At 39.5% G+C, this 19,040-nt stretch overlaps 1 protein-coding gene across 2 annotated transcripts in view; it reads left to right on the plus strand.

Annotated features, from left to right (window-relative positions):
- Positions 1 to 19,040, plus strand: part of LOC106067751 (lactase/phlorizin hydrolase-like) — a 59,138-nt gene that overhangs the window by 14,096 nt on the left and 26,002 nt on the right. For both annotated transcript variants that reach the window (XM_056034742.1, XM_056034743.1), the window contains exons 13-20: positions 343 to 470; positions 2,367 to 2,494; positions 3,185 to 3,498; positions 4,818 to 4,963; positions 5,785 to 5,881; positions 6,458 to 6,590; positions 7,941 to 8,125; positions 11,845 to 12,028. In XM_056034742.1, coding sequence (XP_055890717.1) covers positions 343 to 470; positions 2,367 to 2,494; positions 3,185 to 3,498; positions 4,818 to 4,963; positions 5,785 to 5,881; positions 6,458 to 6,590; positions 7,941 to 8,125; positions 11,845 to 12,028 — 1,315 coding nt within the window. The remainder of the gene's footprint in view (positions 1 to 342; positions 471 to 2,366; positions 2,495 to 3,184; positions 3,499 to 4,817; positions 4,964 to 5,784; positions 5,882 to 6,457; positions 6,591 to 7,940; positions 8,126 to 11,844; positions 12,029 to 19,040) is intronic.

Raw genomic sequence — 19,040 nt, forward strand, 5'->3', positions numbered from 1 at the left:
AGTCTGGTTTCTTGTATATCTATGTCCGTAATCATTTATAGTAATCTATAATAGTTAAATATACCTTACAGATATAGTTAAGAGTTAAATATTATTTGGAAAGAGGTTTATTCAATTTTTCTCTTGACTAGGGCCCCTATTGTTTTATTAGCATAGATTTAAAATATAAAATTTGAGCTAAGTTAAAATCATTTGGTTTCACACATAATATATTATAGACAAAAATATCATTATTTTGCGTTGGACAAATTCGATTTTAGTATAATAAAACAGCTAATATTAAATGACCCCTGTTTTAATCTAGCATACTTTTATCATCGTGATCGCGCCTTTCCTCCATAGGTAAAGGACCTAGTATTTGGGACACCTGGGCGCATAATAATAAAATTCACCACAACGAGACTGGGGACGTCACGTGTGACAGCTACCACAAGTACAAGGAAGACGTGAAGCTTTTGAAGAGTATGGGGGTAAGAACCTTTCTTTGCTCAGAAGTTTCGACCTGGCGTTGTTTTTGTTTTTTGTTTCGTTGAAGCAGAATATGTCATTACAATTAGTTTTGAGATGGAACATAACTCATTCATAGAACGAATGTTTCATTTTTCACCACCAAAGAAAGTAGCACACATTCACTAACAGATACACACACACCCACCACGAACTTGTACACATGCATACAAACACAAATGACATTGGCATACACACAATTTTTTATTGTAAATCTGATGTTGAAAATTGGTTTGTTGTGGTATCTGGTATGACGTCTTATTGAGTGGTTTAGCGAATTCAACTAAAAACCAATACATCATTAACGTATTTATCAAGTCATGCAACTCTAAATAAATGTGTTAACTCTTTCTCTCCTAATTAACGATAACAACGTTGATTTGACCCCATTAAATTAAATTAAGTTTTGGTTTAATAAACTTTAATCCGTGTTATATAAAACAAGCATGCTTTCTTCTGTAATTCTAAAAGTAACCTTTTGCTAATTACAAACAAAAATGTTATTGAAGTTTAATCATAACATGTTAAAATGCAGAAATGTAAAAAAAAAAAAAAAAAAGAACAATTGTCACAATGTGGTAAGGCACTACGCCCAACAGCAGAGTTTCTCGCCAAGGCTCTACGGGAGGACTGGTCCTTCCAGCCTTGCCACCAATTGGAGTTCATCTAAGGTCACAATGTGGAAAAATAATTGCGGAACTAAAGAACTAAACGGAGTGGTGTGTCTACCTTGTCATATGATAGATAATTGTCTTATCAATGCCAGACGCATGGCCTACTAAATGTATAGTTGTATATTTCCTAAAGTTAACCTAGCCCCAGTCTATTGTCAGACGATGTTTGCTGTCTCCTATCAGATACTTGAGTATGGTAGTGTTGTTGTTTTCCATCACTCTGACACCAGTATGTTGTAGACGGTCGTTGACCTGTAGCACCAAACTGCTGGTAGACAACTAAACCGCTGTAGGTGTATTAACTATTAACTTGCAAAGCTTGAAATAACTTGAATAGCTTCTTTAGTGAACAAAACTAATTAGAACTTTTATTACAATAGAAACAAATTCATCTTTAGATAAAAGAAAATCAATGTAGTAGACTTTAATAATAATATTCTGAACTACATCGAGCTACTTAAAAAAAATTATTTCAATCTGGCATTCTGTAGTTGTCTGTTGAACCTCAGACTGCTGACGACAGTGTTGCTTATCTTGCGTCATTCACAACCAATCGCTAACCTCTTCCCACCTTCACCATAGTAACACACACACACATACACACATTGCATAACAAGTGGGCATTTCTTATGTCTGTCTAAATAGAATAACTTATTAGGTTACACTAGACAAGCAACTCAACACAAAGAATCTGGGCGGAGGAGGATGTTTATGAACACAATGAGGATGACGACATGAAATCAGAGAAACACTCAGTGGTCCCCCTCCGCCTCGCAGTGCTGGTTCTTCTCTGCCTTCACACTTGGACGAACATCGTAAACTCATGCAAACATTTGGTTTTAGTCCTGTCTAGGAGAGTGCACAAGATGGTGCGCACCTACTGCACCTTTGATGGCGGTGTGCAGCGTTGAGCTGTAACAGTCTAGTTGCCGTATAAGTCATAGACTTGAGTGACAGGGCCACCTGTATGAGGATAATGAAATTTAAAATAACGAGTCTTTTTTTTTTATTCTTTATTTTTTAAGTATTAATTTGTGTAGTTGTTTTTTTTTCCCTTTCAATTTTCATTATTATTTCTTAAACAGTTCAAGAATTTACATTTTGAAACCGTTCTCTAATTGTAAAAGTCAAAGTTTAAAAGATCAAGGTTTTGCCTCACGTGTTTCAATACTCTTATAATTTCAGGTTAATCATTATCGGTTCTCAATATCGTGGTCACGAGTTATGGCTGATGGCACTCCCAATACTATTAACGAAAAGGGCATTCAGTACTATAACAATCTTATAGACGAGCTCCTTGCTAATGGCATACAGTAAGTCCTATAAGTCATATAAGAGTTTAGAGTTGATAGAAAAGCGGTAATAAAAATGAAAATCGTTTTGAGTAAAACAAATATAGTATTAAGCTTTAAAAAAATATTTAAAACATCTAAATTGCTCAGCATTATATTATCTTATAAAATATAGACGTTACTTCAGAAAAGAAGATGATTACGTCCTACAAGTGTTCCTAGGTCAGTGAAGGTCAATCTAGTCATGCAGTTTAACAAATAACTTAAACTCTGCACAAGTCATTGGTTTTCCTGGCTGACACAGGCAACCCATCCCATGCTCTGATAGCACTTGGGAAGAAGGAGCATTTGTACAAATTTGTCCTAGCATATGGACTTTTTTCTTGCCTCATTTATTTAGTTATTTTCCAAGAAATTATCTTATCTTATCTTATATAATACAGACCTGTGCAAACTGTGAGACCTAAATAGACTTTCTATAAACTATGTTGACATTTTGATTTGTAATTCCAACATGCTATTTAAGTCATGAAAATAACATTTTCAAGCAAAATTAAACTATTAAAGTTATTTTTTATACTCTATATTGTAACGATAACCTTAATTCAATATTATTATTTATATTTTTTAGATAATTTTCACAATATCACTGAATTATTTTCAAATCATACGAATTTATACAAATTTATCAACAACCATTCCACTTCACAGACCTATGGTTACTCTGTATCACTGGGACCTACCCCAAGCTCTGGAAGACAAAGGCGGGTGGTTGAATACTAGTATTCAGGATGACTTTGTGGAGTACAGCAGACTGTGCTTCCAGAGATTTGGAGACAGAGTAAAGAAATGGATAACATTCAATGAACCCCCAATATTCACCATACTGGGATATGAAATGGGATATTTTCCTCCTGGACTAGTAAACCCAGGTCGCGGAGGCTATCTGACCGGACACAATGTGATTCTAGCGCACGCTAAAGCTTACAGACTTTATGAGCGAAATTTTAAAGCCACACAAAAAGGTAAAACTCAAATCTACTAATTAAAAAAATACGAAAAGTAAAAAAAGAAAAAAATCTTCTTATCTTATATATATATATATATATCTTATCTTAAATATTACAGATGTTACTTCAAAAAAAAAAAAATAATTATTCCGTCTTACGCATTTCATGTGTCAATCTAGTCATGCATGTTAATCAATGACTTAAACTCTGCGAGTCTTTGGTTTTCCTGGACGAAAAACGTATAACTTAGCTTCTAGTAAGATCACCGAATTAACAAAGCAGCCATCTTGACAAAGAGCGCATACATACAAATCGGTAGGGGAAACGAAGAAGACTTGAAGAGAAAGCTATAAAGAGGAAAACACAAATGTTTCTGATCTATAGAAACACCACCGACGGCCCCAATAGAAACCACATCAACGTTGTTGTCGTGCGCATCTGAAGTTGTTTGTTTGATTGATGACTTCTTTTGTGCACCATATTAGTTTGTGCGCTATGTTAGCGTCATTGCTCTGTTTTTTTGAGTTACGCAAATTATTCGACATAAATATAGCACACCTTAATCGCCGCGCAACCGTTCAACCCGGGCTCGCGATTCCTACAACCCATGGACGATAGCCAAGTAGGGTCCATACAAAAACACAGTGGCAGCCCTACAGATCAGGCTTGACTCCAGCAGAGTCCCAAGCCTGCGTGCCTGAACAAGAAAAATATGCATTCCTTGTGACCGCCATTCACAAGATTATAATACCAACGATTTTTAAATCTACAACATGAAGACGAAAGTAAAATAAAAAACTTATCCAATGCTGGGGAAGAAAACAACAGAGAGGTCCATCGAAAGAACTGCTATCCCTCAAAACAAACAGAGCAATGACGCCAACATAGCGCGTCCCTGGAAATAGCGCACAAACTATTATGGTGCATAAAAGAAGTCATTAATCAAACAAGCAACTTCAGATGCGCACGACAGTTGTCGGATATAAATGATTAAATCTTTCTTGCTCAATCACTTCATCTCTGCCTGTGTTCCCGCCTGGACAACCAACAGGCTCCCTCCAGGCATCTCTCCAACTCTCTCAACGTCTTGCTCGTCTGCTTGGCATTTGCTTCCTAATCTTTGCGCCATGTATATCGGGTCGTTCCTTCTTCCTCTTTTCTTGGGGGGTTCCAGCTTACGATTTGTCTTGTGATGTTGGATGCAGGCTTGTAAAGGAATGCCATGTTATAATACTCTAACAATTATTTGAGTTCAACATTTACCTGCTAAGTCACATTTAAAACATGTTGTTAATCAAAAGAAATGAATTTTGTTTTGTGACTACTTGCTTTAGGAGAGGTTGGCATCAGCATAAACCAAGAGTGGCCAGAACCAAAAGATGCGCTGAGTCTGGCAGACGTAAAGACATCGGAGAGGGGCATCAACTTTTACCTGGGCTGGTTCGCTCATCCGATATTCGTCAATGGTGACTACCCCGAGGTAATCCTCTATTTCGTGTTTAGAAAATACACTTAACTATTAGCTTCTATATTTACATAAATGAAATCTGAAAGCCTTACTTTGGAAAGAATTGAAAATTTGGGTTCTTCAATCTTGGTTAATCTAGTTGAGCCATATTACATTTACCCGTCAGAAAACAAATCAGAGCTTCATTTTTACAAAGCTTATATAGACTCACTCTGTCTAGAAAAAAGTTTGTACAAATTATTTCTCACGCACCCATTCTCGGATCAAGTTGAATCTTTGCACAGTTATTTGTTGGCATAGACCAAACATGAATCTATAGAAAAGTTAACCAATTACAACTTCTTTTTTGAAGTAACGTCTGTATTATATAAGATAAGATAAGATTAATTCTTTTGTCTGATATCAAACGTAAGAGTTACATCTTCAGTAATCACAAATACGGCTAAATATGTAGGATTTCGTCCCATAGGTAACCGAACACGTTATTTCTCCCACAGCAATCTTGGACACTTAAAAAAAAATTCAGTGTACCTAAAAAAAACAATTAGTTATTGGCAATTAATTATGTGTTTGATATCGAATAAAGGAAATAACTTCTACATTATTGAGAGATAAAGATGTAAGCGCGGAGTTATCCCTCTTTTTGTTATAAATTTAATGTTTTGCTAGTCAGATGTTGCTGTATGTTGCTTGCACCCTATAGCTAGATTTAGATTTGAGACTATTGTCTAGTCAGTTAAAGTTAGCATTGTATAATAAACATTAACTTATAATAAGTAATTAGTCTCATGACATGGATTTGTTATTTTCTAAACCAAACACGTGACTTACAGTTAATGAAACAAAGAGTGAGAGAGAAGAGTGCGTTACAAGGTCTGCCACAGAGTCGTCTGCCAGAGTTTACAGACGACGAAAAGAAATTGATCAATGGTAAAAACTATTTTTCTCATCTAGGCCTAATTAACATAATTTGCCAGCGTACTATATTTATTTAGATTACAAGACAATGCTATTAGTGTGTTCTCCTTCAGTGACATTCTAGGAGATTTAACCACACTTTTAGACTATTAGTGGCGCTTGGTGGCCAAGGGTTAAAATGTTTGACTTCTGAAACTGGGATTTGATTTGAGGTCCACCTGACTCTAATGGGCACATGATGACCTATGTTGGGAAAGTAAAGGAGTTTGGTTGTTGTGCTAGCCACATGACAGCTTTGTTAACAATCGGCCTTATAAAACAGATGAACTTTGCTGCAACTGTCCCCTAATAGCAAGGTCTAAAAACTTTAGAATGTTAGCATATTATCAACATGCTTCGATAATTCATAAAGGCATTAGAAGATTCTAGCATTTTTTTAATTGAACTAAGGATGATTTCCACCAAAAAAGCCTAAAAAGGTCATTACTTTTGTTATTTCAAAGACATGTCAGCGATTCTTTTGATTTGATTTAACTATAGACTATGTCCCTATTTCTTGGTACTCCACTATTCTTTTCTGTTGACCAGGCTCAGCTGATTTTCTGGGGTCCAATTTTTACACCGCACGTTTGGTGACGGACGACACTGCGAGTGAACCAGTCACTCCAAATTTTTACAACGATATTGGATCCTTTAACGACATTGACCCAAACTGGTTAGGGTAAGTTTAGAAACTCTCTACAGAATATAGATTACTCTGTAATAAAGTCTTACATTTGTATTATGTAGACCACAGGGAATGAATTTTTAGCTAGCACAGGTACAGGGCACCTTCCAAAATATGAATGCATTTTTTTTGCTTGATTTAAATGAAAAGACAAGAAGTTAGTAAATAAGGAAGGAAGTTTCGCTATTAGTAGGGAGATCAAAAGACGGATCCGCAATGGTGCCCACTAATCTATGGCGACAACAAGATGTGGAAGTTAAACGCTCCTCACTTCCGAACTATGTGGCTCATACTGTGCTATTTAAGTTCTAGGAATAAAATGAAGAAGTTGAGCGCATTGACAGAGTTATCCTACAGTAAGAAGATGAATCACTTTACGGTAGGCCTTTAAGTCCTGTGAGATGCTGCAAAAAAAAATTTTTTTTCTATAAAGAAATGTGTCAAAGAAATATATTGAGAGTTATCATTATGACATAATCATCATGTTTGGTGATATGATAATTATCCTTTCTGATAAGCATAGCGTTATGTACAAAATGACGCTACACAAGTAGAACGCGTTCGAAACATTCGGTATATTATTACAAAAGCTTATATCAACTCTGTCTGTTTTTCTGTCTGTCTGTCTGGTAAAAAGTTTGAATACGTTATTTCTCTCATACCCATTCTCGGATCAAGTTGAAACTTTGCACAATTATTCATTAGCATAGACAAGATATGAATCAATAAAAATACTTAACCAATTAGTCAATTAATTAATGGTAATTAATTATTTTGTTTGTTATCGAATAAGGGAAATAACTTTTACATTATTGAGAAATGTAGTTGTAAGTGTGACATTCTTTCCCAGAGTTGATATAAGCTTTGTAAAAGAAAACTATATGACTTGAATTCGAGTTTGAGGCCTCAAGCCTCCTCAGACCACTGTACCAGCGAAGTGCTTATGAAAATAGAAGGTTTGATAGCTATCTTCTTAGTTTCAAACTTTTAAGCGACGACCTAATTCTCTACACAAAGTATAAAGGGGACGAATTCAGCTTATACCGCCACATCTGTCAAGTAAACGTTCTTTCCTTTGTTCGATGCCAAACAAAATAATTTATTACCAATAGTTAATTAACTAATTGTATATTTTTAAAATTAACTCCTGTTTTCTCATGTACAAGAAATAATTATGCAAATTTCAACTTGATCCTAATAGGATTTAATAAGGAAAAAACGTGTATAAACAATTTACCAGACTGGCAGAGTGAGTTGATATAAGCTTTGTAATAAAATATTTTTAAAAATGATACAAAAAAGAAACAACACTTGTAAAAGAAAATCTTTTCTTTTTTATTTTAGAGCTGCGTCTCCGTGGCTGCGGGTGACTCCGTTTAGTATTCGTAAGATATTGAATTGGTTCAAGAACAACTTTAACAATATTCCCGTGTACATCACTGAGAATGGTGTCAGTGATAGCAATGGGACGCTCTATGACTGGCATAGGATACACTACTACCGACTGTACCTGAACCAAGTCTTGAAAGGTAACGAGCTGCTTCTAGCACACAGCTATACTTTAACTCTTTAACTGTATTAGCATTTGAAGAAAATGTTGGCACTAGAAGCCTAAATTACCACGATTAGATAATAGCTTAGCTAATGAGTTAATGAAATAAAAACTATAAGGTCTTCATTCCTTTTAACTAGTGTTTCCAGTTTTACACATTTTGAACATGTCTTCAAACGTATTTGTCCGTTTCAACTGTGTGATGGCAGTATAGGACGGCTATGTAGGACTGCAATGTAGGACAGCTATGTAGGACTGCAATTTAGGACGGCTATGTAGGACTGCAATGTAGGACGGCTATGTAGGACTGCAATGTAGGACGGCAATGTAGGACGGCTATGTAGGACTGCAATGTAGGACGGCTATGTAAGACGGCTATGTAGGACTGCAATGTAGGACGGCTATGTAGGACTGCAATGTAGGACGGCTATGTAGGACTGCAATGTAGGACTGCAATGTAGGACGGCAATGTTGGACGGCAATGTTGGACTTCAGTTTAAGACGGCTATGTAGGACTGCAATGTAGGACGGCAATGTTGGACGGCAATGTTGGACTTCAGTTTAAGACGGCTATGTAGGACTTCAGTGTAGGACGGCAATGTAGGACTTCAGTTTATGACAGCTATGTAGGACTTCAGTGTTGGACGGCAGTGTAGGACGGCAACACTAGCGGATCCAGAACTTTGGAGTGGCGGGGGCGATTTTTTTCCAAACCCTAACCCTAACGCCCAGTAAACCCTAACCTTACGCATAAACGTGCATACAGCGCGCCCGCGCACGCACACACACACACAAACATGCATTTTCTTGCATTCTTCATTGCAGAAACGCATTTTCCTGACAAGTACAGCTCATTATTCACCAATGGAGTTCGGGGCTAAGCCCCGACGACAAAAGCGTTTTCTTGCTTTTTTCACTGTAGAAACGTATTCTCCTGACATCTGAAGCTCATTATTCATCAATGGAGTTCGGGGCGAAGCCCCGACGCCAAAAGCATTTCCTAGAATTTTTCATTGCAGAAACGCATTCTCCTGACATCTACAACTCATTATTTATTAATGGACAAACGCGTTTCCTAGAATTCTTCATTGCAGAAACGCATTCTCCTGACATCTACAGCTCATTATTTATTAATGGAGTTCGGGGCGAAGCCCCGACGACAAAAGCGTTTTCTTGCTTTTTTCACTGCAGAAACGCATTCTCCTGACATCTACAACTCATTATTTATTAATGGAGTTCGGGGCGAAGCTCCGACGCCAAAAGCGTTTTCTTGCATTCTTCATTGCAGAAACGCATTCTCCTGATATCTACAACTCATTACCCATAAATGAAGTTCGGGGCGAAGCCCCGACGCCAAAAGCGTTTTCTTGCATTCTTCTCTGCAGAAACGCATTCTCCTGACATCTACAACTCATTACCCATAAATGGAGTTCGGGGCTTCGACGCCAAAAGCGTTTTCTTGCATTCTTCTCTGCAGAAACGCATTCTCCTGACATCTACAACTCATTACCCATAAATGAAGTTCGGGGCTTCGACGCCAAAAGCGTTTTCTTGCATTCTTCTCTGCAGAAATGCATTCTCCTGACATCTACAACTCATTACCCATAAATGGAGTTCGGGGCGAAGCCCCGACGCCAAAAGCGTTTTCTTGCATTCTTCTCTGCAGAAACGCATTCTCCTGACATCTACAACTCATTACATAAATGGAGTTCGGGGCGAAGCACCGACGCCAAAAGCGTTTTCTTGCATTCTTCACTGCAGAAACGCATTCTCCTGACCTGAAGCTCATTATTCGTACTATTAAAAAACGACCTTTCGAATATTGTTGTACTTGAAAAATATTCTAATTTGAATTTATAGGCCCATAATACATTGCAAATAAAACCGATTTGTTCCTTGAAAAGATAGGATACCCCACGTATTTAGATTTTTGCTTTGAGGATCGCCGCCGAAAAAAAAACTTATTCGATAAATAGTATTCAAGAAAACTCTAGTATAAATTGTGAGTAATAGTTCCAAATTTATTTAGCTAGAAAAATATCAGATTGAGTAAAGGTTGGGAAAAGGCGACTATGAAAACATTATTTGAGTCTAGAACTCATCTCAATCATGACTCTTATACTGAAAAATTTCGTTTGAATTCTAACTTTTCCAATGCAAAGTCTTTCTTAAAATATTTATGATAACTTCATGTGAAATTACAAAAACTCTGTCTGGAAATGGGAATGGCGGTAGAGCGAAAACGATTAATCCTCGCTCCTTTACTAATTTCTGCTAAAGATTGCATTTGGCATTAAAGAATAGGTATGGGGCGACTCGATATAAGAATTTAATTTATAGTATATATAAATTATATTAGTGACAGATTTTTTTAATTTTGTAATTTCTTAACTATAATACAAAAAGAAAAAGTATTGATTTGTCCGATGGGGGAAATGCGATTGCATGTATCGCCCCTCCCACCTGGTACAACCCTTTTTCATTTAAATTTACTAATGATACAATTTGAGATTAGAGTGTGGTACGACATATTTACAATGGGTCACATATCAATACGTAGTTTATATTATTTAGATATTCAACTAATTTTATTCACAAACTATGATTCTCCACAAAAGTAGGACCGCCCCCCCAGCACTCAGAGGGCTAGAGTGGGGAGGGCAGTACATGCAATCGCCCCCCCCCTCACCCCACCGAATCGGCCAAAATACCAGAAAGGGAGCGACATAATATAAAATGTATATATTAATTCAACTAATTTTGTTCACAAACTATGATTTCTCCATAAAAACGGACCGCCCCCCCCCCACTCAAAGGGTTTAGGTGGGAAGGGCAGAATAGGTATTCGTCCCCCCCCCCACCCACCAATCGGCAAACAGGGAACGACATAATATAAAGATTGGTTAAAATATCAATAACAAGTTACAAGAATATATATATTTAATTGATTTTGTTAGCAGGCTGTGATTTCTACAAATAAATTGGACCGCCCCCCCCCACTCGAAAGTGTAGGGGGGGCGGGATTGATACCATCGCCCCCTCCCGACCCCACCAAATCGGCCAACATGCTAGAGGGGGGGGGGCGAAATTATCTAAAATTAGGTTGAAATATAAATAATTAGTATATATTTTTAACATAAGTAATAAATTCGTATACAAATTGTGTGAATCCTATACTAAAGTTCGTCCGCCCCCCCCCTTCGGGGGGGGGGGGAGGGGGTCGGCCGAGTGGGGGGGGCGATCGCCCCTACCGCCCCCCCCCCTGGATCCGCCAGTGGACGGCAATGTATGGCGGCTATGTAGAACGGCAATGTAGGACTTCAGTGTATGATGGCTATATAGGACTTCAGTGTAGGACGGCAATGTAGGACTTCTGTGTACTGTGTAGGACGGCAATGTAGGACTTCTGTGTACTGTGTAGGACGGCAGTGTATGACGACTGGAAGAGTTTATACTCGGGATCCTTGTGACGACAATCCAAAGCTCATTCCATTTGATCAGGCACCAAAGTTTCTAAATGAAATAAGCTTTGAGGTGCGTGCTTTAAGTAAAAAAATAATTTGTAAGAACATAGAAAAGACATGCTGATACTGAGCAGATGAAGCTACTGTTGCTTATCTTGCATATATATTTTTGTAGTCAGTCTCTTACTAAAGTTTTTTTTTAATTCAGTCAGTGTATTTTAACATTCTTCAGCCATTAAACTGGACGGCTGTAATGTTAAAGGCTTCACCGCATGGTCATTGATGGACAACCTGGAATGGGGCAGCGCCTACGATGAGAAGTTTGGCCTTCATTACGTCAATTTCAGTGACCCTGAGAGACCCAGGACAGCGAAGGCCTCTGCACTGTGGTACAAGACTTTGATAGCTGATGGAGGGTAAGACTCTAAGCATTTCTAGACTTAAAATAAGTTGTCACTAGCTACCAGGAACATATTGTTACAAATGAACAGTGATAGGTAGAGGTCAACGTATGACCCCGGCGAGATGACACAGCAGCTAGTGTTCCCTGGAATCTACATGTACAAACAAAGACAGGATGTGACGTGTCCACACGTGTTGTTCCAGGGGACGAACAGATGTAAGTAGGGGGACAGTTACTAATGAACAGTGACAGATAAAGGTCACTACGTGTGACCCCGACTTGATGACACTGCAGCGAGTGTTTTCTGGAATCTACGTGTATAAATAAAGACAGGATGTGACGTTTCCTGACATGTTATTCCAGAGGATACTAGGAGTGTTTGTGCAACTTTGGACAAGCGATTAGGGACTCTATATAAGCCAGAGAGTTAATGTGAAAGTCAGTCGTATGGAGTCGTATGGAGTCGTGAGTGAGCCGTTACAGTCGATACAGACTATGTAAGACGTGTGCGGCTCTGTGGAAGAGAAATGTGTACGACTCGATGCAAGTTAACTAGGGTAGAGTTAACTGGAGTGGACTACTGTCGTTAAAGTCTATACAGCGAACTACAGTGGACTTGAGCCGTTACAGTCGATACAGTCGATGTAAGACGTGTGCGGCTCTGATTCGGTAGACTTGAGTACGACTTGGTTCAGCTTTGGGAGACCTGGAGCGACACTGGGAAGTGTGTCGTTGGTCTGTTCTGTGAAATACGGCTCGAGGAAAGTTGAGAAGAGATGAATTGCAACGAAGTGAAGAGATGTATTGCAACGAAGTATAGCTAACTGTAAACTGACAGATATTGTACAGTCTTCTACGCTACATGTTCAAGTAACGAATTGTTAGAGTTAATAGTCATTAAAGTTATATGAAACTGAAAGTTTAGTCGTCAAGTTCTTTGCTGTGTTTTTATTTATGTGCCAACTAATACATCTAGCCAGAAGATTCAGAAATACGTAACAATTGGTGTCAGAAGTGGGATTTTTCTGGCTAGAATGTGTTCCATCAAACTTCTTATTGAACTTGACATGAAAGAACTTAGACAAGAGCTTCGAGAAAGAGGTCTACAGCTTCACGGAAATAAGGAAACGCTAACAGCACGTCTCAGACAAGCCCTGTTGGAGGAAGATGAGAATCCGGACACTTGCCAATTTGAAATCAAGCCTAATATGACGGAGCTCCTGAGAACTTTGCAATACAAAATGAACTCGGTGAATGAGAGCATTAAGGAGATAGAATCAGAAATCAACACCCGATTTTCTTCATTTAACCATTTGATCAAAGCCATGAATGAGAATGAACAAATAGTTACCAAGCCCAACAAGACAGAAGAACAAACAAATACGATAAAAGATCAAACTAGAATCATGATTAACGAGTTGCTGAACACCCAACATTATCAAATTGAGTCAACTGATGAAAGAGCTACACCATTGATGAACAGAGAACAATTGTCCAACCAAGGATGTGGCGATACAGACAATTACGATAGGCATGTTGGTGATGGTTGTACTGTCTTTGACTGTAATAGCAAACCAAATGAATGTGGCCCACAAGAAATGAAAAGAGACGATAGCTGTTATTGTTTCAACGAAAAGCAGAATGAGACCGCTGAAGAAACAACAGAAGAGACCTATAGTTTAACCGAAGCTTTAGCTACAGATAAACCTGATATGAGTACCTCAACCAGCCAAACAGATCAAGACAACGTTGGGTCTGCGTCCAAGCCTGTTGCTGTGGGCCTTAAAGACTTCTGTCTATCTGCCATTGTCTACAAGAGGAACTCGAAGCTGGATTATTGCACCCTTGCGTTTGACAAGAACTGTACGTACGTAGCTATGCAAGAAGACTGTGAATGCCAAGAAATACACCAACAAGCTCTAGACTTAACAGAAGCTTGTACAGCTATCAAGGTAGGCGTGAGAAGCCCTGGTGATAGTCAAGGAATTACAATAGAAACTGATGCTGAAGTTGATGGACCTTTGCACGTTGAATGTTATCAACCTGCCCCACAGTCGAGTCCTCCAGACTCGGATGAAGGCGATGACGTGTTTGACAACTTACCTTCAAGTGGACTTGCAGCTCATTCGCAAAGCACCCATCGAAGAATAATGCTGAAACAACTTGTTAGATCAACCGTCTTGATGACTACAGCTATGAAATACAATGCCTTCCTATGTGCTAAGTGGCTGCCATCAGCATTGATCGACAAGAAAGCAAGGCAACGACAACGACATCAACGCAACCAAAGAAATATCAAATTGAGGAGGCGGAGAAAGCGACATATGCAGAGTGCAACGTGGATGGCTCCAACAAGATCAAGATACAAACCCACCCCTTCTCCCACTGATAGACCCCCACCTGCATTTATGAAACTCCATAGCCCATGTTGTTAGAAAACAAGCCCACCACTTCTCCCACTGATAGACCCCCACCTGCACTGATGAAACTCCACAGCCCATGTTTTTAGAAAGATTCTGTCCGGAACCATCAGACCAAAGAAGAAAGCCTTACGAATCAGTTGAAAGTGTGAAGCCACTAAAGAATAATCTAAGAACATTCCTCATGAGAATAGGTTGATGAAGTATAACAGAGGTTTTAGAAGAACGATAATCAAGCCAGAAGCAAGAAGGACAGAACAAGTGTAAGATGCCAGAACTGTGAAGTGAGTAACCATCTGAGATAGAACTGTACAAATAAAACTGTACGAGAAGATCAACCCAACAGGCATCGTACAAACCCAAAGTCAGTTGCTGTTGTAAGAAGAACATGTGAATATTGCTGTACTGTAATGAACCTGGTCATCTCTGAAGAAGCTCTGGAAAAAGCCCTAACCCATCTGGAAAAAGATGCTTAAAAATGTAAAACTCAGCCAGTGAAGCACGAACTCGTTAGAATGCTGATGAATTTTCTCGACAAGAGTGCCTAATGTCGTCATCTGAAGGTCGATGTTTCCATACCAAGATTGATGAAAACATTTGTGAGGAACTGCTGAAAAATTAGGATTTGGCTCCCATTCTTCTATGCAAAGAAGATGGACAACTGCCAGATTGAAAGAACATCTCTGAGAAGGGGGCAACCACCAAAGCTTCCTACTTGATCGTCGATCGATTTCATCAGTATCGTGATGAAGTAGAATCTGTTCGGGACGAACAGATCTAAGAAGGGGGCAGTGTTACAAATGAACAGTGATAGGTAGAGGTCAACGTATGACCCCGGCGAGATGACACAGCAGCTAGTGTTCCCTGGAATCTACATGTACAAACAAAGACAGGATGTGACGTGTCCACACGTGTTGTTCCAGGGGACGAACAGATGTAAGTAGGGGGACAGTTACTAATGAACAGTGACAGATAAAGGTCACTACGTGTGACCCCGACTTGATGACACTGCAGCGAGTGTTTTCTGGAATCTACGTGTATAAATAAAGACAGGATGTGACGTTTCCTGACATGTTATTCCAGAGGATACTAGGAGTGTTTGTGCAACTTTGGACAAGCGATTAGGGACTCTATATAAGCCAGAGAGTTAATGTGAAAGTCAGTCGTATGGAGTCGTATGGAGTCGTGAGTGAGCCGTTACAGTCGATACAGACTATGTAAGACGTGTGCGGCTCTGTGGAAGAGAAATGTGTACGACTCGATGCAAGTTAACTAGGGTAGAGTTAACTGGAGTGGACTACTGTCGTTAAAGTCTATACAGCGAACTACAGTGGACTTGAGCCGTTACAGTCGATACAGTCGATGTAAGACGTGTGCGGCTCTGATTCGGTAGACTTGAGTACGACTTGGTTCAGCTTTGGGAGACCTGGAGCGACACTGGGAAGTGTGTCGTTGGTCTGTTCTGTGAAATACGGCTCGAGGAAAGTTGAGAAGAGATGAATTGCAACGAAGTGAAGAGATGTATTGCAACGAAGTATAGCTAACTGTAAACTGACAGATATTGTACAGTCTTCTACGCTACATGTTCAAGTAACGAATTGTTAGAGTTAATAGTCATTAAAGTTATATGAAACTGAAAGTTTAGTCGTCAAGTTCTTTGCTGTGTTTTTATTTATGTGCCAACTAATACATCTAGCCAGAAGATTCAGAAATACGTAACAATTGGTGTCAGAAGTGGGATTTTTCTGGCTAGAATGTGTTCCATCAAACTTCTTATTGAACTTGACATGAAAGAACTTAGACAAGAGCTTCGAGAAAGAGGTCTACAGCTTCACGGAAATAAGGAAACGCTAACAGCACGTCTCAGACAAGCCCTGTTGGAGGAAGATGAGAATCCGGACACTTGCCAATTTGAAATCAAGCCTAATATGACGGAGCTCCTGAGAACTTTGCAATACAAAATGAACTCGGTGAATGAGAGCATTAAGGAGATAGAATCAGAAATCAACACCCGATTTTCTTCATTTAACCATTTGATCAAAGCCATGAATGAGAATGAACAAATAGTTACCAAGCCCAACAAGACAGAAGAACAAACAAATACGATAAAAGATCAAACTAGAATCATGATTAACGAGTTGCTGAACACCCAACATTATCAAATTGAGTCAACTGATGAAAGAGCTACACCATTGATGAACAGAGAACAATTGTCCAACCAAGGATGTGGCGATACAGACAATTACGATAGGCATGTTGGTGATGGTTGTACTGTCTTTGACTGTAATAGCAAACCAAATGAATGTGGCCCACAAGAAATGAAAAGAGACGATAGCTGTTATTGTTTCAACGAAAAGCAGAATGAGACCGCTGAAGAAACAACAGAAGAGACCTATAGTTTAACCGAAGCTTTAGCTACAGATAAACCTGATATGAGTACCTCAACCAGCCAAACAGATCAAGACAACGTTGGGTCTGCGTCCAAGCCTGTTGCTGTGGGCCTTAAAGACTTCTGTCTATCTGCCATTGTCTACAAGAGGAACTCGAAGCTGGATTATTGCACCCTTGCGTTTGACAAGAACTGTACGTACGTAGCTATGCAAGAAGACTGTGAATGCCAAGAAATACACCAACAAGCTCTAGACTTAACAGAAGCTTGTACAGCTATCAAGGTAGGCGTGAGAAGCCCTGGTGATAGTCAAGGAATTACAATAGAAACTGATGCTGAAGTTGATGGACCTTTGCACGTTGAATGTTATCAACCTGCCCCACAGTCGAGTCCTCCAGACTCGGATGAAGGCGATGACGTGTTTGACAACTTACCTTCAAGTGGACTTGCAGCTCATTCGCAAAGCACCCATCGAAGAATAATGCTGAAACAACTTGTTAGATCAACCGTCTTGATGACTACAGCTATGAAATACAATGCCTTCCTATGTGCTAAGTGGCTGCCATCAGCATTGATCGACAAGAAAGCAAGGCAACGACAACGACATCAACGCAACCAAAGAAATATCAAATTGAGGAGGCGGAGAAAGCGACATATGCAGAGTGCAACGTGGATGGCTCCAACAAGATCAAGATACAAACCCACCCCTTCTCCCACTGATAGACCCCCACCTGCATTTATGAAACTCCATAGCCCATGTTGTTAGAAAACAAGCCCACCACTTCTCCCACTGATAGACCCCCACCTGCACTGATGAAACTCCACAGCCCATGTTTTTAGAAAGATTCTGTCCGGAACCATCAGACCAAAGAAGAAAGCCTTACGAATCAGTTGAAAGTGTGAAGCCACTAAAGAATAATCTAAGAACATTCCTCATGAGAATAGGTTGATGAAGTATAACAGAGGTTTTAGAAGAACGATAATCAAGCCAGAAGCAAGAAGGACAGAACAAGTGTAAGATGCCAGAACTGTGAAGTGAGTAACCATCTGAGATAGAACTGTACAAATAAAACTGTACGAGAAGATCAACCCAACAGGCATCGTACAAACCCAAAGTCAGTTGCTGTTGTAAGAAGAACATGTGAATATTGCTGTACTGTAATGAACCTGGTCATCTCTGAAGAAGCTCTGGAAAAAGCCCTAACCCATCTGGAAAAAGATGCTTAAAAATGTAAAACTCAGCCAGTGAAGCACGAACTCGTTAGAATGCTGATGAATTTTCTCGACAAGAGTGCCTAATGTCGTCATCTGAAGGTCGATGTTTCCATACCAAGATTGATGAAAACATTTGTGAGGAACTGCTGAAAAATTAGGATTTGGCTCCCATTCTTCTATGCAAAGAAGATGGACAACTGCCAGATTGAAAGAACATCTCTGAGAAGGGGGCAACCACCAAAGCTTCCTACTTGATCGTCGATCGATTTCATCAGTATCGTGATGAAGTAGAATCTGTTCGGGACGAACAGATCTAAGAAGGGGGCAGTGTTACAAATGAACAGTGATAGGTAGAGGTCAACGTATGACCCCGGCGAGATGACACAGCAGCTAGTGTTCCCTGGAATCTACATGTACAAACAAAGACAGGATGTGACGTGTCCACACGTGTTGTTCCAGGGGACGAACAGATGTAAGTAGGGGGACAGTTACTAATGAACAGTGACAGATAAAGGTCACTACGTGTGACCCCGACTTGATGACACTGCAGCGAGTGTTTTCTGGAATCTACGTGTATAAATAAAGACAGGATGTGACGTTTCCTGACATGTTATTCCAGAGGATACTAGGAGTGTTTGTGCAACTTTGGACAAGCGATTAGGGACTCTATATAAGCCAGAGAGTTAATGTGAAAGTCAGTCGTATGGAGTCGTATGGAGTCGTGAGTGAGCCGTTACAGTCGATACAGACTATGTAAGACGTGTGCGGCTCTGTGGAAGAGAAATGTGTACGACTCGATGCAAGTTAACTAGGGTAGAGTTAACTGGAGTGGACTACTGTCGTTAAAGTCTATACAGCGAACTACAGTGGACTTGAGCCGTTACAGTCGATACAGTCGATGTAAGACGTGTGCGGCTCTGATTCGGTAGACTTGAGTACGACTTGGTTCAGCTTTGGGAGACCTGGAGCGACACTGGGAAGTGTGTCGTTGGTCTGTTCTG

This window comes from Biomphalaria glabrata, chromosome 7 (genome assembly GCF_947242115.1).
Source record: "Biomphalaria glabrata chromosome 7, xgBioGlab47.1, whole genome shotgun sequence".
Taxonomy (NCBI): domain Eukaryota; kingdom Metazoa; phylum Mollusca; class Gastropoda; family Planorbidae; genus Biomphalaria; species Biomphalaria glabrata.